The 25,079-nt window shown below is 43.1% G+C and overlaps 2 protein-coding genes across 2 annotated transcripts in view; one reads left to right on the plus strand and one right to left on the minus strand.

Moving 5' to 3' along the window:
• Nucleotides 1-9,313, minus strand: part of nopchap1 (NOP protein chaperone 1) — a 74,474-nt gene extending 65,161 nt beyond the window's left edge. The window contains exons 1-3 of the mRNA XM_054739469.2: nucleotides 9,157-9,313; nucleotides 7,330-7,404; nucleotides 7,090-7,223 (exon numbers count right to left, since the gene is read on the minus strand). Of these exons, the coding sequence (XP_054595444.2) occupies nucleotides 7,090-7,223; nucleotides 7,330-7,404; nucleotides 9,157-9,235 (288 nt within the window). The 5' untranslated portion in view covers nucleotides 9,236-9,313. The remainder of the gene's footprint in view (nucleotides 1-7,089; nucleotides 7,224-7,329; nucleotides 7,405-9,156) is intronic.
• A 700-nt stretch (nucleotides 9,314-10,013) lies between these two features.
• Nucleotides 10,014-25,079, plus strand: part of slc41a2b (solute carrier family 41 member 2b) — a 61,135-nt gene continuing 46,069 nt past the window's right edge. Inside the window, exons 1-5 of the mRNA XM_015953568.3 lie at nucleotides 10,014-10,115; nucleotides 14,611-15,315; nucleotides 18,481-18,588; nucleotides 20,205-20,276; nucleotides 24,630-24,774. Of these exons, the coding sequence (XP_015809054.3) occupies nucleotides 14,773-15,315; nucleotides 18,481-18,588; nucleotides 20,205-20,276; nucleotides 24,630-24,774 (868 nt within the window). The 5' untranslated portion in view covers nucleotides 10,014-10,115; nucleotides 14,611-14,772. The remainder of the gene's footprint in view (nucleotides 10,116-14,610; nucleotides 15,316-18,480; nucleotides 18,589-20,204; nucleotides 20,277-24,629; nucleotides 24,775-25,079) is intronic.

The raw sequence follows: 25,079 nt of genomic DNA on the forward strand, positions 1-25,079 counted from the left end.
TGTCAGAGGAGGACTGCTTGTTTCTTTATGATGTCAGGAGACTGCTTGTTTCTTTATGATATCAGAAGGAGACTGCTTGTTTATTTATGATGTCAGAAGGAGACTGCTTGTTTCAATAAATGAACATTTTAATGTTTTAAAGAACCATTAAACGTTTTTAAAAATGAACATTTAAACATTTTAATGAAGAATTTAACGTTTTTAAAAATGAACATTTAAACGTTTTAATGAACATTTTACCATTTTAGTGAACATTTTAATGTTTTAATGAACATTTTAACGTTTTAAAAAAATGAACATTTAACCATTTTAATGACCATTTTAACTTTTTAATGAACATTTTAATGTTTTAATGAACATTCTAACGTTTTAATGAAGATTTATATTCAACAAGCATATATATATTGTGATATATATCAGACATATATATCTTGTTTCTACATGATATCAGAAGGAGACTGCTTGTTTCTACATGATATCAGAAGGAGACTTATTTAGCCGCGCACCCGCTTCTATGTCCCGACCATGTTGACGCACCCCCAGCCCCACATCAGGGCATGGCTATCTATATGTGTGTGTGTATATATATATATATATATATATATATATATATATATATATATATATAAAATCAGACGTCACGCTAAACCAAGGGTCGGCAACCTGTTCCCATCAAAGAGCCATTATTACCCGTTTCCCACAGTAAAGAAAACACCGCAGCAGCCGCGGCGTTGTGGGCGGGGCCTACCCTCAGACATCAGAGCGCTGCTCACAACAGGTGACAGCAGCCGGTACCGGTCGCTCGTGTACATCAAAGTTATCGTTCATAAGAAGATAATCAATAAAACGATTTATATAAAATGGATCCAGAAGTTGTAGCCCGTCTCTTTCTACAATATTTTGATATTTTTCACCCTGTTGGTGGTTTTACTGAGCAGGTGCCATTTTTGTCATACGTTTCTTTTAAAAACATGTTTAGACTGTTCAGAATACAAATCCAGGCTCTGTCACGTTTGATTGTTGTAATCAAACTTTGTAGGTGGGGAAGGTCAGAAAAGGATCCAATCAATTTTCTTTTTCCCTCATTTACAGTGACGGAGATAACGGCTCCGGTGTTAATCAAGTTTAATTTTATCTATTTTCACAAGAAAACAAAACAGTTAAAAGCAGGGCTTGTGTTGACCGGACAGTTTCCGTATTTGGCCGTTTATTTTGACAGAGAAAGAATAGAAAGAATTACCCCGACGCATGCAGACGAACTGACACTTTATTCGTTTTGCAAATCACAGATGTAGCTAAAGCACTCAAGAAAAGATTTCCTTCTGAACATCGGAGCTGGACACTGCTCAGCGCAGCTCACTGTCAGCGCGTACATAAGGTGCACAGCGAGCTGAAGATGTGGAGAGGGGCTTGGAGCGCGTTGCAGAACCAGAGCGCATGCAGGAAGATTCCTCCGACTGAAGCGAGAGTTTTCCAAACCCGGTCTCTCAGAGAGACTTGTCACTTAGAAAATGTTCCCTGATGATGAAACTTTGGCTGAATTGTGCTTGTTCCTGTCTCCAATGTGGCGTCTGAGGAGAGTCCCAGAATCTCACATCGTCTTCAGCTCAGAAAGCGCCTATATGATTACGCACAAACGTGACGCGTCAACCCGGTCACACAGTAGACCGGGTTGGACCTGTTCAGGTTTACGCAGACAATCTTTACATTTAGAATTAGCTTACAGATGTAAAATTTATGCAGTAGAATATAAAGCATTTTATTTAAATATCCATTCATTATTTTACAAGCACAGAGAGCCGCATCAGATGGATGGAAGAGCCGCATGCGGCTCCAGAGCCACGGATTGCCGACTCCTGAGCTAGGGCATGTGCGGAGGACACACACACACACACACAAGCAAAATATACTTGTATTCAATTACGTTTATTGGGCCCACTTACTTTTTCTTAGGCCCACCCACAAATGAGTTTCTGGCTACGCTAATGGTGACTTTTGACAGACTTCTCTGAGCTCCGCAGCCATTACACTTTTCACCTAGCGCACCCCCTAGCGGCAGCTCGTGCACCCCCAGGGGTGCGCGCACCACACTTTGGGAATCCCTGTGTTACAGGATAATGCCAGTACAGCGTAAATGGAGGAGTTATTAGGGCTGGGGGTAAACGATTATTTTTAAAACGATTATTCTGACGATTATTTTATCGAATAGTCGACTATTCTAATGACTATTTAGACAATTAATCTAATGATTATTTTTCTGTTGCACAGTTAATAAAAACCAAAAAATCTCTAATAAATTCCTCAAAAAAACTGATAAATTGTTACTGTAAGAGAATAAACACTACAGGCCTTCCATTTTGTAAAACACTGCTTTTATTGTGTTGCGGTTGGTTATGTTCTGGTGACGTGTAGAACTTGGGAGTGCAGGTTGCTGCCTGAGAGGTGGTTGGAGATGGAGTGTCTCCATGCTGCTTTGTTTTGGTCACTTATGTGCGTGAGGCGAGTGGTGTTACGACCCTTCCTGTGGAGTTTGGCTCATGTGCAAAAAGGAAGGGACAATAACGGGATTTAAAAGTTAAAATGATGATCAGGTTTATTTACAACTACAAAAAAACATAAACCTTTCCATCCACAGGTTGGGAATAATAAAACTAATTCTGCCTGTGGGGAATTAAAACAAAAGTACAAATAAGTAGGGATGTCCCACTGGGCAAAGATTACTGGGTTCTGGACCAAAATAAGAATCTCCAAAGGTCCAACTCTAAACTGGGTGGTTAAACCAAACTCAAGGTGATATCTTAAACGAAACCAAAAACCCACGACACTCTAAATGTAATAAAAGGGAGATCTACGCCACAAAAAAGATTAACTCTAAACCAAAACGTAACAGCTTATCCAAACGCAAGAAGCTGTTAGCGAAAATGCTAACAGTAGCTTTACCAACATTAAGTTCAAGTTACCAAGTTTAAATGAACCAAAAACACCCAGCAAACAGACCAGCACGGAGGAGAGACTGCTACCACCAAAACAGCTCTCCTAATGTCTGAAAGAAACTCCCTTATGAAGGGAGAAACGCTCCCGGTGATGTTCTACATCTGCGGTAGAGACGGAGCTGCGCATCTGACCCCGGAAGTTGTTGTCCGTTGCCAGGAGACGAAGGCGGGCAAAACAGGAAAGGAATCTAGTAGTGGACGGACATTATTCCGGGTCTTCTGTATTTGGCGGAGATGTTAGTGAAGGTGGAGAAGAGGGCGAACTAGAGGAAAAACATGCAGATTCCTCTTCTATTTACAAACTCCTGTGGATGCAACAAGTGGGCGCGGTGCGTCGACTACCGGATCTGACGTCGACAAATTTTTAGAATCGAGCCGTCGACATCATCGAGGCGTCGCTACAGCCCTAGGAGTTATACACTCTTACTGCAGAGGAGATGAAAGATCAACTGTAGTGTTCTGATTTACATCCGGGATGTCTCAATCGGGCTCTGAAGGAGCTGCCCATGGTCTCCACAGTGGAATGCAGTGGGTGGGAGGATTATAAGATGGTGGTCATCTTCCCCAGCATCCTCCTTATGTTTTATGTTTTTATTTAGCAGACGCTTTTATCCAAAGCGACTTACAATTTATAACCTATAGGGAATGTTGTGATCTGTGGGGGAAACCGGAGTGCCCGGAGGAAACCCACGCATGCATGGGGAGAACACGCAACTCCACGCAGAAAGGCTGCAGCCGAGTTTCAAACCTGCAACCTTCGTGCTGCGAGGCAACAGTGATAACCACTGCGCCACCAGGCAGCCATCCTCTCGCACATCTCCTCAACTGTATCCAGTGGGCAACTAAGAACAGAGCTAGCCTTGTGATCTAGCTTGTTCAGTCTCTTCCGGTCTTTGTCATAAGCTGCCTGCACCCCAACAGACCACAGCAGAGTGGATAACAGAGCCAACCACAAAGTGATAAAAGGATTTTAGCAGCTGGGAATTAACTCCAAAGGACCTCAGCCTCCTCAGGAGGTGAAGGCAGCTTTGGCCTTTCTTATACTGAGCATCTGTGTTGTTGGACCAGTTGCGTTTGCTGTTGAGGTGAACACCCAGGTACTTAAAGGTATCCACCTCCTCAATGTCTGCTCCCTGGATGTTTACTGGTGAGTAAAGCCGGGCGTACACTGTGCGACTTTTTCACTCGCAGCGTTCAGCTTCAGCTCAAACTGTACGACTTCCTCGCAGAGCAGATCTCACGAGTCGTGTGCTCACACTGCACGACCCAGTTCTCGCATGCGACCTGACTGCTCACACTGTACGTCTGGTAGCAACACGTCGGCCCTAAAAATATGCTAAAAATAGCAGGTTTTACTCAACACGTTAGACTTTTTTGTCTTGTCTTGCCTGTTGTCCTTCGGGAGTGCTGCAGGAGGACACACAGGGATTTATGGGGGTTGGATGAGGAAAACGAAATAAAGAAAGTAAATCTGTGTTTAGTGATCAGTTTAATTTGACATGAACACGACAAACACGCTTTCTTGACAATCTTTGCGAGTAAAAAAACGTGTAGAAACAAAAACGAACGTGTGTTATTAGGGAAATAGCGAGCGAGCGGCGTTGATGCAGGATTGCGCATGCGCCGTGAGCGGTTCTGACACTTTTTGGGTTGCAGCTGCTCGCAGCGCCGCTTCAACAGTGCAATACCCTCACGAGGGACGAGCAAAATATTAAACACGCCAGAAGTCCGTGCGACCTCACGACTGCTGATCGGCAGCTGGTCACGTGGTGTCAATTGCCTCTCGTAACCCCCTGTACACTACACGACCGCTCGGCGCAAAACTCGCCCCGATGTCGTGGCTTCTCGCACGACTGGAAAATCGGCTCAAAAAAGTGAAAAAGTCGCACAGTGTACGCCCGGCTTAAGAGTTTCTCTAGAAGTCAATAACCATTGCCTTTGTCTCACTGGTGTTAAAGTGAAGGTGGTTACGCTCACACCAGTCCGCAAAGTCCATGATGACTGACCTGTACTCCCGGTCATTACCCTCAAACACACCACTGACAATGGCCGAGTTATGACACGTCTCACCTTTATGTTAATATTGTTTTATTTGATGCACTCCACTTTGAACTGCACCAATCCAGCAACTGCTGCATTTTAATAACTAGTATTAAAGGTGAATACACCAATATTTGCACAAGAATAATTTTTGTTTTAAACTGCAAGATGCATTACAGTGAACATTATAATAAATGGTAAATAGCCTGTATTTGATATAGCGCCTTCTAGAGTCCTGGAACCCCCCAAGGCACTTTACAACACAATCAGTCATTCACCCATTCACACACACACATTCACACCCTGGTGGGGATGAGCTACGATGTAGCCACAGCTGCCCTGGGGCGCACTGACAGAGGCGAGGCTGCCGAGCACTGGCGCCGCCGGTCCCTCCGACCACCACCAGCAGGCAACGTGGGTTAAGTGTCTTGCCCAAGGACACAACGACAGCGACAGACTGAGCGGGGCTCGAACCTGCAACCTTCCGATTACGGGGCAAGCTCTTAACTCCTGTGCCACCGTCGCCCTAAGAATAATAAAGTAAAATTTTCAAGTGCAGAGAAGAGACAACCCATAGAAGCACTGATTTGATGTCATTTCAGAGAATAGAACAAATCAGAGGCAGTGACCGACGCACGCACGAGCCGTTTTCAGCTCTGTCTTGTCAAATGCACCACGTATGTTACGAAAAAGTAACTTTAAATATTCAACCGAAAAAGAGGCGAGCTGAAGAAAACCTAGGGAGCACTGAAGAAACGTGAGCAACAGTGAAGCAAACACAGAGATCCGTTACTGTCTGTGTGTGTGTGTGTGTGTGTGTGTGTGTGTGTGTGTGTGTGTGTTAGTGTGTGTGTGTGTGTGTGTGTGTGTGTGTGTGTGTGTGTGTGTGTGTGTGTGTTTGTGTGTGTGTGTGTGTGTGTGTGTGTGTGTGTGTGTGTGTGTGTGGATGGGCCGGACGGACTGAGCTCCCGGCTGCAGTTTTGTGTGTAGGGAGGGGCGGGCGCTCTGTAACTGGCCAATCACAGAGCGTGAAGACAGTCAGTTACCCAATGAGGATTTTCCTTCAGCACGATTACAGATATTTACGAGTTTTACTCGTTTCATGCTCGTACTCGTCAAAAATGCTTTATCCGGTATCCGGCTCATCCCTAGCTGTAACCACCCTGCCCTGCCTCCTCCTCCTTGCTTTCTGCTGGCTGTGATCACAAGCAACAACAGAGTAGTTCCCGCTGCTTCTTTGGGAAACGGCGCCAAAAAAAAAAAACATCAATAAAACTTGGGATCTTGTAGGCGTGGCACTGGGATTTCTGCTGTGGCGGGCGGCCACGGCTATGCCTATGTAAGGGAAACACTGGAATGAGCACCATACCCTGTGGAGTTCAAGTATTGCACACAACCACCTCAGATGTACAGTTGTGCAACCTCACCTACTGTGTCCTGTTGGTGAGGTAGTTGATGGTATTTATGAAAAAAACATTTCAGCTGAGAGCTGTTGGTGTCCTGTGGGACATTGTTTCTGGACCACCCTTTAACACCAGGAACCAGAAAATAAACATAATTCTGACATGCCCTAGACAGTCCCAGTTCAACTTTTTAGGATGATCTGCGATGCACATGATGGCACACGCATCACCGAAGCTTCTGACACTTTCCATAGTTCTAATTCTATATGTATTAGCTCATCGCACACTAAATAACCACCATGAAATGGAAAATCTGCTGTTGGATGGTAGGAACGATTATTATTGCTGGTAAATTGATGTTTAAACTCAGAAGTCTCCAACAGAAACCTGACTTATGCATCGTAGATTCAGCCAACGATAGCAAAGGGAAGAAAGCTTAAATCCACTGAAGAACAGGGCACTATCACCCAGAATGTCCGAAGCTGGTTACGAGACAAGTTCAGACAGAAGTAACGGGCTTGCTGAAGCTGTGTACAACCAGCTTTATCTTCCCAGCCATTGTTTAAAAAAAGATTCTGCTTTTGTGCAAAATGTATTCTTCTGTTGGAGGCTAGAAAGGTCACACTTTAAATGAGTGGCAAAATGGTACTCACCATCTCTATGACCTTCTCTGCCTTGTCCACATTCTCAATATCAAAGTGACCCGGAGGAGCCTTTTCCATCTGTTGTGTCAACTTCATGTTGGCTTCAGCCATCTGAGGCAGGAAGTTCTGTAGCCGCTCCAACACTGACGCACAAACAAAACCAGACAGACATGTCATGGTTCCTATCAAACTGTTGACCTTGCTTGGTGTTCCTACAAACAAATGTTGGGATTGTATAAAAGGACTCACTGCTACTTCTTGGGACTCGCTCTGTCTTCAGGGACTTGCCAGCCTTTCGTTTGAGCAGCAGTTTCTCACTGAGAGCTAGTTGCAGATAAACAAATCATCTTCAGTTAAGAAAATTAAGACAAGACCGGTCTTAGGCCTAGTCCACACATAGCCGGGTTTTTTTTTTAAACGAATATCCGCCCCTCCAAAAACTTGCATCCACACCACCTCGTTTTAAAAAAAAAACTGTCCACACGTACCCGGATAAATACGTTGTTAAGGATATGCCAGACCTGTAGGCGGCATTACTTCCCCGTTCTTAACCTCGTCCTTCGTCTGTGGTCTTCCGCAAGGAGCAGTAATTCCGCTTGCAAAAACAAACAAGCTAAAAGCGCTTGGACAATTGATAAAGCGAGCGCAGCTCTGAGGGCATCCATGCTGTCGGCTAGTGTAAACACAGGTCGCACACGTGATGTCAGCATTTTTCTGTCGCGGAAAGTGACGTTGCGGACCATAAAACTCCGGTTTTGTCTGTCCACACGCAGACACCCAAAACGGAGAAAACGCATATCTTCACTTTGGCCGGAGTTTTTTAAAAGATCCGTTTTCGTGTGAAAAAACTCCGTTTTCGTGTGGATGACAGGCCAAAACGTAGAAAAATATCTACGTTTTGGCAGATCCCCGGCTAGACAGGGCCTTAGACCCACAAAACTGAAATTGTCAAGTCATGTGGCCCCAGTTTTCTGTAATTTGACAATAAACTACTACAAATGAGAAAAGAATAGATACAAGAATTCAGGGCATAAAAAAAACACTTCAGCTAATACTTATAAATTCATGACAATTTTGTTGTTAGAACTATAGCTTTGATAGTTGTTTTTCTACTTTATTTCACTTTTTAAAAGTCATTACAAGTCCCCCTCAACCGCTCTAGAGTCACCATCAGGCATGTTTTAGTTGTTTACCTGTTCAAAAACACTTGATAAAATGGTTTAATCACCTGCTCAGAGGATAATTAAACTCTGCAGGAGTCTGTTGATCACTCACTTATTAAAACCAGGTGTGCTGAATCAAATACACATCTAGAATTGACTTCAAAGTGCTTTTACTAGTCTATAAATCTCTCAATGGTATAGGACCAAAGTACATGTCGGATCTCCTTCCAGTATATACGCCCAGCAAGGCTCTCAGAAGCTTGGGAAACATTCAGCTGGTAGTACCTCGGGTCAAAACCAAACAGGGCTAAGCTGCTTTTGGTCATTTTAGCTGCACACAGATTGAATCAACTTCCTCATAACTTCAAATGTGCCCCAACTCTAGTAACTTTTAATTAAAAATTAAAAACATTCATGTAGTCATCAGCCTTTGGATAAATGTTTCTTATGCTGCACTTTCTGCACTGTAACTGCTACCCTTTTGACCATGCCTTTTATCTGTTTGTTTAATCTGAAATTACTTACTACATTTCTTTGTTTGATTTACTGTGTTTGCTGTTCTTGCTTTTGTAAAGCACTTTGAATTGCATGCGTTTGAAATGTGCTATATAAATAAAGCTGCCTTGCCTAAATCATGCAGGATGGTGGCCCTTGGGAACCAGGACTGGACACCATTGTGAGAAGATAACTTCGGTGTCCAAAGAAAAACTCTAAATCCTTAAAAACACTGGCTAGTAAAATAGCGTGACAAGATGTCATTGTTTTACTTAACAGAGTTGAAGCTAAAACATTTCCTCAAAGGCAATAGTGTATAAAACCAGGGTTGGTGAACACACACCACCGTTTGTCAATTATACAGCACATATTTAATAAACAACTCTCCACACTTTCAGACAAGAAAAAACATTCAAACCTCCTTCGTTGCCACATGATAGCAGCGACCGTGAGGTCGTTTTCTTCGCGTTTTGGTCCATTTTAGGTAAGCCGCGCATTTATTTTGCTGTACATGTGTTAGAAAGACGAGACCAACATCCGGGTCACAGTTCAAGACAGCTACACGTGTGTGTGATCATTTCCACAGCGCCACCTAGTGTTGGAGAAACTTCTCACCACTTCAACTAGCTCCATCTGGCTGCAAGCGACCCAAAACACTTACTAATTCACAGTTGTTTAAAATATCAGTTTATCTTTCTGCCAGGTTTAAAACATTCACATCTGTGTCAATAAGCGTTTGTTTTTACTTTAGACCTCATTTGCGCCTGCGCACGCCCATCAAAATATCTGTGTTGGCAGTGCACGCTAGAAGTGCAGATGATAGTAAGAGGTCTCACTCTTACATTATTTGGTCTGCATGAAGTAAAAGGCGCTTGTCTCCTTATATATATATATATATATATATATATATATATATATATATATATATATATATATATATATATATATATATATATATATATATATATTTGAAGGTATTTTATTGACTTCATCAAAAATATATATGTATACTTTATACATAATATAAATTGGTTAATTAAAAATAGTAAAAGGTAAAAGTTCTAAATAATCAGATACTTTGATTTAGGATTATATTTGATGATTTTAATGAAGAAAAACTAACGAACGTGTTGTTTTTAGTGCACGTGACAAAGTGTGTATTTTGTTCCATAAATATAAATTTCAAATCTTCACACAGTGGCAGAGAACATTTAAACGCAACAATTATGGGCACAATATTTATGTAAAGCGAAGCTGCTCATCTCTTCTTTTTCTACCCATCTTTGGTGGCACTATTTGCTCTGACGCCGCTCTCGCTGCCTGTCTGTCAGAGGTTACTCGTATCTCTTCTTGTTGAAAATTCTCCTCCGCTATTAGGTAAGTCGTTATTGAGACAAAAGAAAATAAATTGACTCCTGGAATAAGCATTTAAAAAGTATTTACATTTAAAGTGCGGACGGTCGGTGTTTCTTCTGGCTCACGCGCAAACGCATCGCGAGGAAGCCTACCTGCTTCTGTTTTGATTCCTGTACAGCTAGCTAGCAGCACCACCGAGTTAGAAAGCTACCATTATACACATCTATATAACATTTTGGTGTGGTTATTGATCAGTAAGAGCTTACTTGTGTTTTTAGAAGACCTTAAGCGGAATAATCACCATAAACTGGAGCTAAAATGTGATGTACAGGCCTGGGTGGTGGAGGAAAATCCTTAAAAGTTCTCAAAACATACCTTTATCTGTCACAGCGGCCACTTTCTTTTCCTGTCTAGTTGCACGGTTTATTTAAATCTACGCTCGAAACTGAATTAGATCGGAAAAAAACGTTTGTTGATATTTCCTGTTCTAGATGAGGTCATACGTTGTTTTAAATTCATGTGATTCCGATTAATCCAAGGTTAGATCCAGTCTGGAGCAGCTTCCTACGGTCATTTCCTCCAGCCAGGTGCAGTCCTCAGAGCTCTAGCGTTTCATTTACTGTCCAGAAACAACGTGTATACAACAATCAGTGTCCTCTTTACTGTTATTAGAATTAGGTAATAAAGCCTATAATGATACATTAATATGATGCAAGACTTATATTTAACTTAAGCTAGGCTAAAGTGTTGTAGGTGAACTGTAGCCAGCCAGGTTCTTCTCAGATGATATTCGATCACCTGAGCAGCAGCAAGTGTGTTAACACCAAGGAGGCTAGACAAAAGCAATGATATCAGAAAAGCAGGAGTAGAAATTCACCCTAGGGTGAGGCCATCTGATATGGGACTGTTTTGAAAACATCTTTAAAAATATATCTTTAAAGCTCCACTTCAGACTCTTCTGGCCCCTGTCAACATAAGTAAAGTTCAGCATAAATGGGAGAAGTTTGGATTATTTACAAAAGTTGCATAAGAAAAACCTATACTGTTTAGAAAGAAAATAGTTGCTCATCTTGATTAGTATACTTATAAACTTTTGTATAGAGCTCAACTGATGTGGGCTTTGCTATAGGGCTGCAACAAACGATTATTTGGATAATCGATTAATCGGATGGGGTCTCGACACGATTAATCGATTAATCGGATTACATAGGGACATTTTTTAAAACTGCTAGGGAAACGTTATTTTTCTCCTTCCTTCCTTCACTTAAACACATTATTAGAAAACAGTTCAATAGCAGAAAACCAACATGCCATCACCTAAATTGTCTTATAAGGTGTATAGACAGAGACCTTAAGCTACACCTATCTGTGACCTAAAATGCTTGGTCCAAGTTAAACAGCTTAAAGAGCAAGTCAACCCCTACCAGAGTCTAACTCCACTCCCGCTTCATGTTTGAAAAATGCAACACATGCTGTTGCCTGGCAGACCGAGAGGGCGGAGCCGCTAACAAATACACACACACTCAGGCTCACGACAGCATTGTGACATCATAATGTACCAGTTTACATCATAGCATACTTCTTAGCCAATAGCGGTGGCAGATTTAAATTAAAATACAGTGCAGAGTTTTTACCTGACAACGGCACAACACTGCCAGTTTTAGGCAGAATATTTAAATTTTAACTAAGATGCACTGAAGTGCCAAATTATTGACGACACGTGTCTGCAGCACGATTAGACACTCGTTTATTTAGTTTATCAGCAAAAAAAAGTTTATTTGGGGGTGACTTGCTCTTTAAGGGCAATTCTCATCTGTTTTGTTTGATCTCATCTGTAGACATTTATTATAATTGGGGATGTCAAACAACTAATTTTTAAATGAAATTAAACATAGGCTGTGAATTAATCACTATTTCCAAAAATGACTGAAAAATACCAAATAAAACAAAAGTAAATGAATGCCATCCTCCTTGTGATGATGCCCTGGGCAACTGCCTTAAAGTCACATCAAGAGATGCTGCTGATCATTCCAATGATCCCAAATAGACTCACATTAGGACACATGAAAGCAACTGAACCCAAAAATATATTAACCAGTATATAACTACACGCACACAACACGCCTGCAGCAACAGTTAGGACTCCTCCCTCCCCTTTAAAAGCGTTTTCGCTTGTGAGGACACTGTGGTTGTAAAGCCACATGTTAGCAGTCTGGCCCAGGTATGATCAACCAGTTTCTGGGGGCTTGGGTGAATCACTTTTGAAAAGTTTTTTACTTACCCGGACACCGAGCTCTCTCCTTCCTCGCTGATGATTCTGACATGCTTGCGTTTAAGACGCTGCATCATCACCGTAGTATCCCCGTGCCATGCTAAGTCTGACCTACAAACGTTGCATGTCTTCGCCTGATTTAACTGAAAATGCTCCCAAACTTTAGAAGTTTTTACTTTTTTGGGGTCTCGCTGCTTCTGCCATGTTCCTCTTACAAACACCTGCCGGCTCTCCACCGGTCTGCGCGCAACGGCGGGCAGGAGGGGAGGGGGCTTTTGGAAGAGTTGCGCAACACAACGAATCGATGACGCAATTCGTTGCCAACGCTTTTAGTAATCGATTTTCATCGAATATATCGATTCGTTGTTGCAGCCCTACTTTGCTATTTCAGATGGCCGATATGCGCTGAGGATTTTTGAGCCGACATCTAGACGTTTTCCTTCTTATCTGCATTTTAAAATGTCTCTAATAACAACAGTAGATGCGCAACGTTTCTGAGCCTGAATCAGTTTTTGACCACTGAATTTAACCAACTGTTAAATGTTTGACTTTATTACTGAGCAGTAAACTAAATTAAGTTTTAGCCAAAGTTAATCAAACAAATCAATTAACTGAACAAATCAAATATATTTAAAGCGGGTGAATAAAATTAAATGTCAGTTTACATTAATGTTTTCTATGATTTATTAAAGCTGCTATTGTAAATCTACAAAAGAAGCAAGCATTGTAACGCAGAGATGCTTCCGCCTGAACCGGAAACCCACAATGCCAGAGGAAACGAGATAGTACTAAACACCAGTCGCTGTTTTCTAGGTCCAAATTTGTTTTCATTGTCCGTGATTTCAAATGGTGTTTTCTATTTGGGACTCTGGTAGTTTATCCTAAAGTTGAAGAGGTAGCAGCCGGCTGTTTCTCCTCCTCTGATATTGTTGAGTCGAGAACCCCTCACACCAGTGGTGTTCTGTTGTTAAACGCGTGTGTGTAATGAAGGGAAGTACGGTAAGACAGACAACAGGATGGTGAAATGATTGCTTTTGGTCCGAAAAATGTCATTGGTGAATGGTTTTAGACAAATTTAAGAGAACTACTTTGTTATTATTATTATTATTTTTTAATCTCTACAAAATATTTATAGCAATACTATGTTAGAATGTTTATAAGAGGCATGAAAAACATGTTTTCTAGCTGGTTTTCCAAATTTACCATTGCAGCTTTAAGTTGGTGTTTTTCAGGAATGTACATATACATTTGAATAAAACAAATAGAGTAGTCGTCGTCGTCGTCTTCCTCCGCTTATCCGGGTCCGGGTCGCGGGGGCAGCATCCCAACTAGGGAGCTCCAGGCCGTCCTCTCCCCGGCCTTGTCCACCAGCTCCTCCGGCAGGACCCCAAGGCGTTCCCGGACCAGATTGGAGATGTAACCTCTCCAACGTGTCCTGGGTCGACCCGGGGGCCTTCTGCCAGCAGGACATGCCCGAAACACCTCCCCGGGGAGGCGTCCAGGAGGCATCCTGACCAGATGCCCAAACCACCTCAACTGGCTCCTTTCGATCCGGAGGAGCAGCGGTTCTACTCCGAGTCCCTCCCGAATGTCCGAGCTCCTCACCCTATCTCTAAGGCTGAGCCCGGCCACCCTACGGAGGAAACTCATTTCGGCCGCTTGTATCCGCGATCTCGTTCTTTCGGTCATTACCCAAAGCTCATGACCATAGGTGAGGATTGGGACGTAGATCGACCGGTAAATCGAGAGCCTGGCTTTCTGGCTCAGCTCCCTCTTCCCCACGACAGATCGGCAAATAGAGTATAAATAAAAAATTATCAAACTTCAAAATATCAAATAAAATATATTACACAAAATAAAAAATAGTGATAAACACATCAGCAATACTGCTCTTTGGCTGGATGAGTGAGAACAAATGGGATGTGGTTACCCATAATGCACAGCAGCATGGAGAAACCCTGATGTGTATATATATATATATAGATTGTTTGGGTTCAGACCAAACTGGGTCTGAAAACAGGAAGATCATCCCAACAAGGCAGCTGAACAATAAAATAATGAAAGTGTTTCAGTAATCCTATTAAACTCCAGACCTCATTCCAAATCCAGTTTTTTCCTGAAACAGCTACTGAGTTTAGGCTTAGTTCTCATTAAATGACCAAAGACTTGATCTAACCTTTTGATGAAGCATGCTTCTACCAACACTGTGAGTTAATTCCTGCCTGTTCTTTTCTTTTCTTTTAGGTTGTATTTCCTGTTCTACCCGTTTAGTTTCTGTGTAAGCTTTGACTGGTGCATGACTGAACCCAGCAGACATAGATGCTGTACCTGAGCCTGTGTGAAGCACCCTGTCTCTGTGTTCTGGGACCGGTTGACACGAGATGAAACTCTGCGGCTCAGCACATCATGAGCATCCAGAATTTGGGTGGAGCTTTAGGAGAGTCGCTCGGCTCTAGCCTGACCGTGCGTATGAGCGGGGCAGCTGGCAGCTGGAGTTCTCTCTCCCTGAAATCTGTGTCCTCAGTACGTATGGCCTCAATTTTCCAGACCATGGTCCCTACTGGTTATTCCAAACTTCAGGAGGAACGATTGGTCATGGCTGACCTCGGAACTAAATCAGAGGCTGGCTCGTTGCAGAATGGCTACAGGCAGGAGACTTCTCATTTAGAGGGCAGACGGATCCTTGACCGGGCCTCTCGCTCCTCGATAACTCTGTCTGACTGTGGGGATGGAGGTTACTCTGAGACAGAACCCATGCTCACGGAGAGGAGGCTCTCTGGGGAAGAGACCAGCAACAAACAGGAGGAAGATCAGGTGGAAGGGCAAGGATCACATGTGCTGAATATGCCCAAGGAGTCTCTGCTCGCTATGACTTTGCAGATGTTGGTGCCTTTCCTTTTGGCTGGATTTGGAACTGTGTCAGCTGGAATGGTGCTGGATATTGTTCAGGTAGGTAGAGTTACAACATGGCTCTTATCCAGCTTAGTGTAGAGACAGGGTGGGATTACAGGCTCATTATGAGTCTTTAATTTCTATGTTTGTTCATTTTTACCTCTCTGCAGACCATTGCAGTTACCTGTGTCATTACCATTACCTGTGTCTTTACCATTACCACAATAACAACTAAGATCTCTCCCTGGGCTGCCACCTTACCATGGTGGAGGGGTTTGAGTGTCTCAATGATCCTAGGAGCTAAGTTGTCTGAGGCTTTCTGCCTCTGGTAGGGTCCCCCATGGCAAAAAGGTCCTAGGTGATGGATCAGACAAGGAGCAGCCCGACGACCTCTTATGATGAATTATATAAATGGAAACCGGGTTCCCTCTCCTGGATGTGGGTCACCGGGGCCCCCCTCTGGAGCCAGGCCTGGAGGTGGATCACGTTGGCAAGCGCCTACTGGCCGGGCTTTCACCCACGGAGCTCGGCCGGGCACAGCCAGAAGAGGAAACGTGGGTCCCCCTTCCCATGGGCTCACCACTCGTGGGAGGGGCCAAAGGGGTCAGGTGCAGTGTGTGACGAGTGGTAGTCGAGGGCGGGGACCTTGGCGGTCTGATCCTCGGCTACAGGAGCTTGCTCTTGGCACATGGAATGTCACCTCTCTGGTGGGGAAGGAACCTGAGTTGGTGTGTGAGGTTGAGAGGTTCCGACTAGATATAGTCGGACTCACCTCAACACATGACTCTGGCTCTGGAACCAGTTTCCTTGAGAGGGGTTGGACTTTCTACCACTCTGGAGTTACTCGTAGAGCTCATTCTACTGCCCACCGACACGTCTTCCAGTGAGGAAGCAGAGTCTGGGGACTTTGGGTTGGCCTCTCAAATCTCTGGTGCTGAGGTCACTGAGGGGGTTAAAAAGCTCCTCTGTGGCAAGGCTCCAGGGGTGGATGATATCCACCCAGAGTTCCTTAAGGCTCTGGATGTTGTGGGGCTGTGTTGGCTGATGCGGCTCTGCAATATCGCGTGGACATTGGGGGCAGTCCTACTGGACTGGCAGACCGGGGTGGTGGTCCCCTTATTTAAAAAGGGGGACCGTAGGGTGTGTTCCAACTACAGGTGAATCACACTCCTGAGCCTTCCTGGTAAGGTCTATTCAGGGGTTCTGGAGAGCAGGATCCGTCCGATTGTTGAACCTCAGATTCAGGAGGAGCAATGTGGTTTTGGTCCTGGCCGTGGAACACTGGACCAGCTCTATACCCTTAGGGGGATCCTGGAGGGTGCTTGGGAATTTGCCCAACCAGTCTACCTGTGTTTTGTGGATTTGGAGAAGGCGTTTGACCGCGTCCCTCGGGGGGCCCTGTGGGGGGTACTCCGGGATATGGGCTGTGGACTTCTACCACATTATCACAGATTAGTTAAATTACTGTTAAATACAAAGTTGTTACAACCCTCCCCAGTACCGGGGTGAGTTTTAACACTACTTGGAGATGGATGTAAAAGTTAAATCATTATGCTTAAAAAGATTCACACTAACATCCATCCATCCGCTTATCTGGAGTCGGGTCGCGGGGGCAGTAGCCTAACCGAGGGCCGACGTGTTGCTACCAGATGTACAGTGTGAGCAGTCAGATCGCATCCGAGAACTGGGTCGTACAGTGCGAGCACATGACTCGTGAGATCTGCTCTGCGAGGAAGTCGTACAGTTTGAGCTGAAGCTGAGTGCTACGAGTGAAAAAGTTGCACAGTGTACGCCCGGCTTAAGGCAAGAGGCCCAGACTTCCCTCTCCCCACTCTCTCCACACTAACAAATGTACAGAAACTCTTTGATTCATGGGCTTCATGAGCCCAAAAGGTTCAATGGTGACATCTGATTCACTCTTCCCTTGGCCGTAAGTTATTTAAGTGCTCCAAGCACACAACGCAGACGTTCTCATCGTCATCTGACGAGTCTGCATTTTTTGTGGCATCAGACTTAGGCCTTCTGATTGTCATTTTCTTCTTTTGCTGGGACACTGCTGGCTGTTTTATGCGTCCACTGCTCAGGCATGAAGTAAAACTGACACCAGTGTAAAATGACAACATGGTGGGGGAAGGTTGTGACACCTTTTCAGATCTGTTACAACCCACCCCATGCCAAGTTGCCATTAAAAAGCTAACCATTTTTAGCATTTAGCTTCAAAGCTAGTACTTGTGCAAGATATCAAATCAAAGAAGAGAAACTACTTTTGAAAGCCAAACATTTGCATCTATAACACAATGGACACTACGCAAAAAATATTTGTGATGAAAATTTTTACTTTCTTACCAGAAAATTAGTTTTATTGTTGCAGAACAGACTGTTGTCAACTTAGAGACATGTGGTTTTGCCATTTTGTCAGTTTGCAGGTGGGCATAAACTGCACTGGTGACATCAACGTAGCTCGCTTCTGACTGGTTAAACTGAGAGTGTTACACCCACCCCCGGTCCAATGCTGAAATAGCTACTAATCAAGAGGCATAAAAGGATTTTAATGGAAAAAGTTTTCAGACTCTCTTGTTTCCACATCTGTCTCTGCTGTTGTTAAATAACAGAGCAATCACCTACACAGATTTTACTTCTTATTGTTGTTGCTGTTGTTGTTGTTAATAATAATAATAATAATAATAATAATAATAATATTCCTTTGAAATCATACCAAAGTTGAGTAATTCTGCCATAATTGTTTATTTACTTCCAAAGATTTATTAGTGGAACAGTTGAGATAAAATAAATAGCATTTAATTAAATGTTATTATATTAATTTTTTTATTTATTTAAATGTGTTGATGCATCAAAAGTCATCAGACCTTACTGAGGTTAATATTCTCATTTGAGATTTTAGAAACTCTTAAATTTACATATTTTCCTATTCTGGATTTAAGTCTGTTGAAAAAAAATGTAAAAATATTTTTGTTTTAAATGTTATTTAGACAAACACACGGTCTTGTGTCTTTGACTTTTGGTGACCTTCCTAGGATGATTCTCAGCACTGCACATTGTTTACTTTAAACAAACAAACAGCAATGGTCTGATTTAGAAAGAGGGGCCTGGTCTCATTTGTTTTATTCCTAAACTGAACACTTCTGTTTCATAAGAAGGTGTGAGAGCAGTGACGTGCTTAAAGTGATTTGAGTTAAAATGTCATCTTTGGTGTGTCGGCAGCACTGGGAAGCTTTCCAGTTCATCACTGAGATCTTTATTCTGGTACCTGCTCTGCTGGGTTTGAAGGGGAACCTGGAGATGACTCTTGCCTCGAGGCTCTCTACAGCGGTGAGTTAGCCACGTGTTCTTTAAAAGTTCTGAATTCGTCCCGTCATCGTTCCATTCCAGACAGGTTGAGTCTGTGGAAGTGCGTCATCTTTCTGTGGTCATGTTGTCCAGTCTGGAACTACCACTCTAGTGTCCTTGACCGTCAGGTGGAACAACAAACAACATGGAGCGAAAACAGGCTGACCTTGGTCCCTGACATGTACTCATCAGCCATGAAAGAAGGACAGGACAGGGCTGTGGTGTTATAAATGAGTGGAGGAGTGCTTTCACCTTGATTTAAGGTTAAACAATGACTCAAATGTTTCCACTTTAGATCTTTGCTGCGTCCCAACTTGAAGATGTTCAGAAGGTGTTTATTTAACAACAGGCCTCTGTGTTTCCTGCTCTAAAAGAGCTTCCCTTTCTCGTGAGGCAGTCATCTTCTCTAGTTCGGTTCAAAACCACTTTCAAGCCTCATGATTTCCCTCAAGCCTTTGGCTGCTGACTCCCTAAGTTGATAAATGGTAAATGGCCTGTATTTGTATAGGCTCTTCACAACACAACCAGCCATTCACACGCTGGTGGTGATGAGCTACGATGTAGCTACAGCTGCCCTGGGGTGCACTGACAGAGGCGAGGCTGCTGAACACAGACGCCACCGGTCCCTCCGACCACCACCAGCAGGCAAGGGGGGTTAAGTCTCTTGCCCAAGGACACAACAGCAGCATTCTCTGGTTGGAGCCAGGGTCAAACCTGCAACGTTCCGATTACTGGACAACCTGCTGTACCTCCTGAGCTACTGCTGTCCCAACATGCTTTTATTCTGAAAAGTATTCTGTTTTATTGCGTGTCTTTTTATGTTTTACGCGTACAGCGCTTTGGCTAGCTGCCATGCTGTTATTAAATCAGACTGGACTGGATTAGAGCGTCGAAGGCGCTGAGCAGAGAAACGTGATGGTGGGAACCTCTCATCCAGTAGACCCAGGTGTTTTCCTCCCTGATGGGCTGCAGCTCCCTACATGAAGGCTCCACATTTACACCATTGTGTCAACAACCAGCAAACGCTCCTCAGAATAATAGTAACACGATTCCCTGAACTGGAAACTTTACAAAGCTAAGGCATTAATTAAATGTTGAAATCATATAGAATTTTCTTTATAACTATGCCGATTGGACCAAAATGTCATTTCTTATCCTGATCTGTGTAACGTTCTGCTAGGCTGTCCTCATCCTCTGGGTGCTCTGGGTTCCTCCCACAGACCAGAAACAGGCACTTCGGGTTAGCTGGTGACCCTGAGCTGTCTAGTGGGAGTGGATATGTAAATGCCTGGTTGTCTCATTTGTCCCTGTGTCCCTGTGATGGACTGGTGATTTGTCCAGGGTGCCCTCCTCTTCTTTCTCAGTGAGTGCTAAAGTTAGACACCAGCTCCTTATGGCCCCACTCAGAAAATTAAAGAATAGATCAAAAGTCTCCAAAAAATGTGAATCAACATTTTGTATTTGTGAGATTTGTGAACACAGAACTCTTATTTCACACCTGTTTTCAATCTTCTTCTTGCAGCTGAAAATCAAGCTTGTGTTTGTGTTTCTAATCCAGCTGTTGCTTTGTAAACTCTTTTTCTACCTGTGTTCTCCAGGTGAACGTGGGTAAGATGGACTCTCCCATAGAGAAGTGGAATCTAATCATTGGCAACCTGGCTCTGAAGCAGGTAATCACCGTCTGAATCCAGCTGCAGCACTGATAAACTCTTATAGAAACGAGTCAGTCATATATTTTTATTCTTGTTAGTTGGAATAAGCTCAGTTTGCAGTAATCCCTTTCTAACTTGGTTTCACATCCAGTAGGAAAACAATCTATAAACTCTGTAACTCTGCAAAAACATCCTCTCTCCGTATTCTAAAGCCGGGCGTACACTGTGCGACTTTTTCACTTTTTTGAGCCGATTTTCCACTTGTGCGAGAATCCACGAGATCGGGCCGAGTTTTGCGCCGAGCGTCGTCTAGTGTACAGGGGGTTACGAGAGGCGATTAACACCACGTGACCAGCTACCGATCAGCAATCGTGAGATCGCACGGACTTCTGGCGTGTTTAAAATTTTGCTCGTCCCTCGTGAGGGTATTGCACTGTTGAAGCGGCGCTGCAAGCAGCTGCGACCCAAAATGTAGCAGAACCGCTCACGGCGCATGCGCAATCCTGCATCAACACCGCTCGCTCGCTATTTCCCTAATAACACACGTTGTTCGTTTTTATTTCTACAGGTTTTTTACTCACAAAGATTGTCAAGAAAGCGTGTTTGTCGTGTTCATGTCAAATTAAACTGATCACTAAACACAGATTTACTTTCTTTATTTCGTTTTCCTCATCCAACCCCCATAAATCCCTATGTGTCCTCCTGCAGCTCTCCCGAAGGACAACAGGCAAAACAAGACAAAAAAGTCTGACGTGTTGAGTAAAAACTGCTATTTTTAGCATATTTTTAGGGCCGACGTGTTGCTACCAGACGTATAGTGTGAGCAGTCAGATTGCATCCGAGAACTGGGTCGTGCAGTGTGAGCGCATGACTCGTGAGATCTGCCCTGCAAGGAAGTCGTACAGTTTGAGCTGAAGCTGAGAGCTACGAGTGAAAAAGTCGCACAGTGTACTAGGACTGCAACAACGAATCGATAAATTCGATGAAAATCGATTACTAAAAGCGTTGGCAACGAATTGCGTCATCGATTCTTTGTGTCGCACAACTCTTCCAAAAGCGCCCCCCCCTTCCCGCCCGCCGTTGCGCGCAGACCAGAGCAAGTCAGATCAGCGCGAGGGAGAGCCTGCAGACTTGGGCTGCTGCGAACCGGTTCCGCATTGTTGTGCAGCGATCCAGGCAGCTGCTTCCAGCGCACGGTCCATTCTCAAAGTGGCTCAACCAAAAAGCTATAATTAGCACACGATCGTTCATGTCCGCACATGTTCTCTATTTTCTGTTTTATTTGTGCCTGAAGCTCGCTACTGCGGAGCTCATCACCTGTGCTGTGGTGATGTCACCTCACGCAGCATCGAAAACGCGCTCTGCGCTTTTCGGTCAGGAGATCTCTTTGATCTGCTCAAAAGTAACTGATGAGGTGAAAAAGTAAGAATCCAGGCAGCAGTTTTTCTGGAGAGTTTAGAGGAGATGCAGGGAGATGAGAGACAGACAGGACAGGAAATAGTTAAATAAAAACAAGAAAACAAAACAAAGTGTTGAAAAGTAAAATGTAGGTAGATTTATCTCCACTACACGTTTTTACCAGTAAAAAACAATAAGTTATACACATGTTATATTTATACATCTGATACAATTCAGATCACCTTCAAAACTCAGTCACACACCCAGGGCCGTTTCAAGACATTTTGGGGGCCAAGGCTAAATGCCCCCCCCCCCCATAAATGGGCTCCCCAGAAGCCTCTGTGTAATTCATGCCCTCTCCAGTAGTGTTAGTTATACGGTGTTTATAAAAGCGCCTCAGACATTACTGACATGTTCTAATATTATCAGATGAAAAACTAACTTATCAGACATGCTGTCTCATCTGCTTCTTTTCTAAACTTGCAAAAAGTAACAAAACCATTTGAAATCCACTATTTGTGGATTCTCTGAAAGTTTCCATGGAGTGTGTGACAACTTATTTTATCATTGATCCTATCGTCTAATCTCACATCTGAAACAAGCATCCTTAATAATCTGTGCACAGGAAGCTTACCGATGCTGTAGTAAAACAAAAGGTATAATAATTTATTATTAATAAAACCTTGTTGCAGCACTAAAGCAGAAAAATGAGATTTTGCATTAAATATGCAAAATATTTACATATGAATTGTTTTAGAGCCCTTTAATTGGCAGAATCTGATATTAATTTAGTTCTTACAAAAAATGGGTCCCAACATGGTTTGTGTGGCGTTGCCATAGTGTGACGTCATAGGCACAGATCCCCTGTCCTCTTGTTTGGAAATGGAAATATGGTCACCCTATATTAAACAAACTGTCCACCCGAGCTTTTGCGCTGCACAGAGACGCTTCGCTGCCTACGACTGAACGTCAGTTGAGAGTCAGTCTCATGCAGACTGACAAATGAAGAGAGGGCCTCAAGTTAAGACCCTCTCCTCATTGGTCAGTCCACACGAGGTGGGTCAAAGGTTACTCTGGGCGGGTTACGTGTTGTCAGGCATTCAAGTATTGAGTACATTTACTGCATATTACAGTAAAATATTCTGTATGTGACCACATTATGGTGATCCTTGGGTCGTGATGATGGAGCCCTTGAATATTGTTGCCCAGGGTACAACAAAGTGTTAATCTGGCCCTGGTTCCGCCGTCACATTCCCGCAGAAACTGGTTGATCACACCGGGGCCAGACTACTAGCATGTGGTTTTACAACCACAATGTCCTCAGAAGCAAAAACGCTTTTAAAAGGGAGGGAGGAGTCCTAACTGTTGCTGCAGGCGTATTGTGTGAGAGTGCAGTTATATACTGGTTAATATATTTTTGGGTTCAGTTGCTTTCATGTGGCCTAATGTGAGTCTATTTGGGATCATTGGAATGATCAGCAGCATTTCTTGATGTGACTTTATGGCAGTTGCCCAGGGCATCATCGCAAGGAGGATGGCATTCATTTACTTTTGTTTTATTTGGTATTTTTCAGTCATTTTTGGAAATAGTGATCAATTTTGATTAATTCACAGCCTATGTTTAATTACATTTAAAATAAATGTCAACAGATGAGATCAAACAAAACAGATGAGAATTGCCCTTAAGCTGTTTAACTTGGACCAAGCATTTTAGGTCACAGATAGATGTAGCTTAGGGTCTCTGTCTATACACCTTATAAGACAATTTAGGTGATGGCATGTTGTTTTTCTGCTATTGAACTGTTTTCTAATAATGTTGTGTTAAATAAAGTGAAGGAAGGAGAGAAATAATGTTTCCCTAGCAGTTTTTAAAAATTTCCCCATGTAATCCGATTAATCGATTAATCGTGTCGAGACCCCATCCGATTCATCGATTATCCAAATAATCGTTTGTTGCAGCCCTACAGTGTACGCCCGGCTTAACGCAGTGGTTCCTAACTGGGGGTCCCAACCCCCACAAGGGGGCGCCAAAGCCTCTCAGTGGGTCGCCAGGACCTCTCCACTTTAAGGGGTTAAAACTTCATTTATTACTTGTTTATATTCTACATTTTGCTCACATTTTTTTCATGAGTGAAACGTTTATTGATATTAAGACAGGAAATAATTAGTACAGAAAAAGTAACACACTTTTAAGAACATTTTGCTCAGCTCACTGTTTTATTTTCAAGTGTCAAAAGTTCATTAAAGATAGGACTGGTTGATTAATCACAGCGTTTACAGTAAATAATCTAGTATAAACAGTAATATACACATTTAAGTACATTTTCCTCAGTGTATTTTTTATGTGTCAAACGTTTATTGAAAGGAATGATTGTTTATCAGTGTTTACAAGAAACAATGTGTTCAAAAAAGTAATACAAGCTGTCAAGCACATTATGCTCTGTTTGGTTTTGTTAATGACTTTGTTCTGTACTGGAGCCTACTATTACTGTTATCTATTGAATCAAAGCATATTAAAATGTGCTTGAACAATTTTATCATTTCTTAATACTGTTTGTACTGGAAGAGAGAATGGGAGGGGGTCGTCAAAAATTTTACTGGTAAAAACGGGGTCCCTTGGGAAAAAGGTTGGGAACCATTGTTCTAACGTAATGAACAGCAGCGAAGCTGCAACACTGCAGCAGGCGGTTGTTACTGTTAGAACCCACTTGGCTGTTCTCTCAGATTATTTGATTGATCTGTGATTGTTCAGTACAAAGCTCTGCTGCCCACATGTAATGTCAACACCTCATAAGGAGCTGTTTGTTAGCTACGTTATGCAACAGCATCATAAAAAGTGAGGGAATAAAACAAGGGATTCTTTACTGTTTCACAATCGTGAGCTTTGCACGCTATGCTTGCTAATTGACGCTTGTTTTTATGCAGTCGTTTGATGAAACGTGGTAAATCCCAGTGCTTTTCTGGCTTCTGCAGGTCCAGGCCACAGTGGTGGGATTCCTGGCAGCTGTAGCAGCCGTGGTTCTCGGTTGGATCCCTGAGGGGAAGTTTCAGATGAGCCACGCTGTTTTGCTGTGCTCAAGCAGTGTGGCCACAGCCTTCATTGCCTCCCTGCTGCAAGGTAAACACGCTGTGAGCTGAGCCCCACACTCTAAAGTAAACTGTTGATGAGGATCTCGCTGAGGATTCACTTTAATTCAGCATAGTTCAGTTATATTTACAGTGTATGGAGCCAGCTTATAACGAAGGTCCCCCAGGGTGCTTTACATAGCTGTCTGATTTTCTCTTCAGCACAAGCTAAGTCAGACGGGTGATGAGCTAAACTATATAAACAGCAGTAAAAAGAAAGAATTTCAGTGGTTTTTAATTCAGCACTTTTACACAAAGTGATTCACATCAGACAATGAAATAACAAACATCTGATAA

This window comes from Nothobranchius furzeri, chromosome 1, assembly GCF_043380555.1.
Source record: "Nothobranchius furzeri strain GRZ-AD chromosome 1, NfurGRZ-RIMD1, whole genome shotgun sequence".
Lineage (NCBI taxonomy): Eukaryota > Metazoa > Chordata > Actinopteri > Cyprinodontiformes > Nothobranchiidae > Nothobranchius > Nothobranchius furzeri.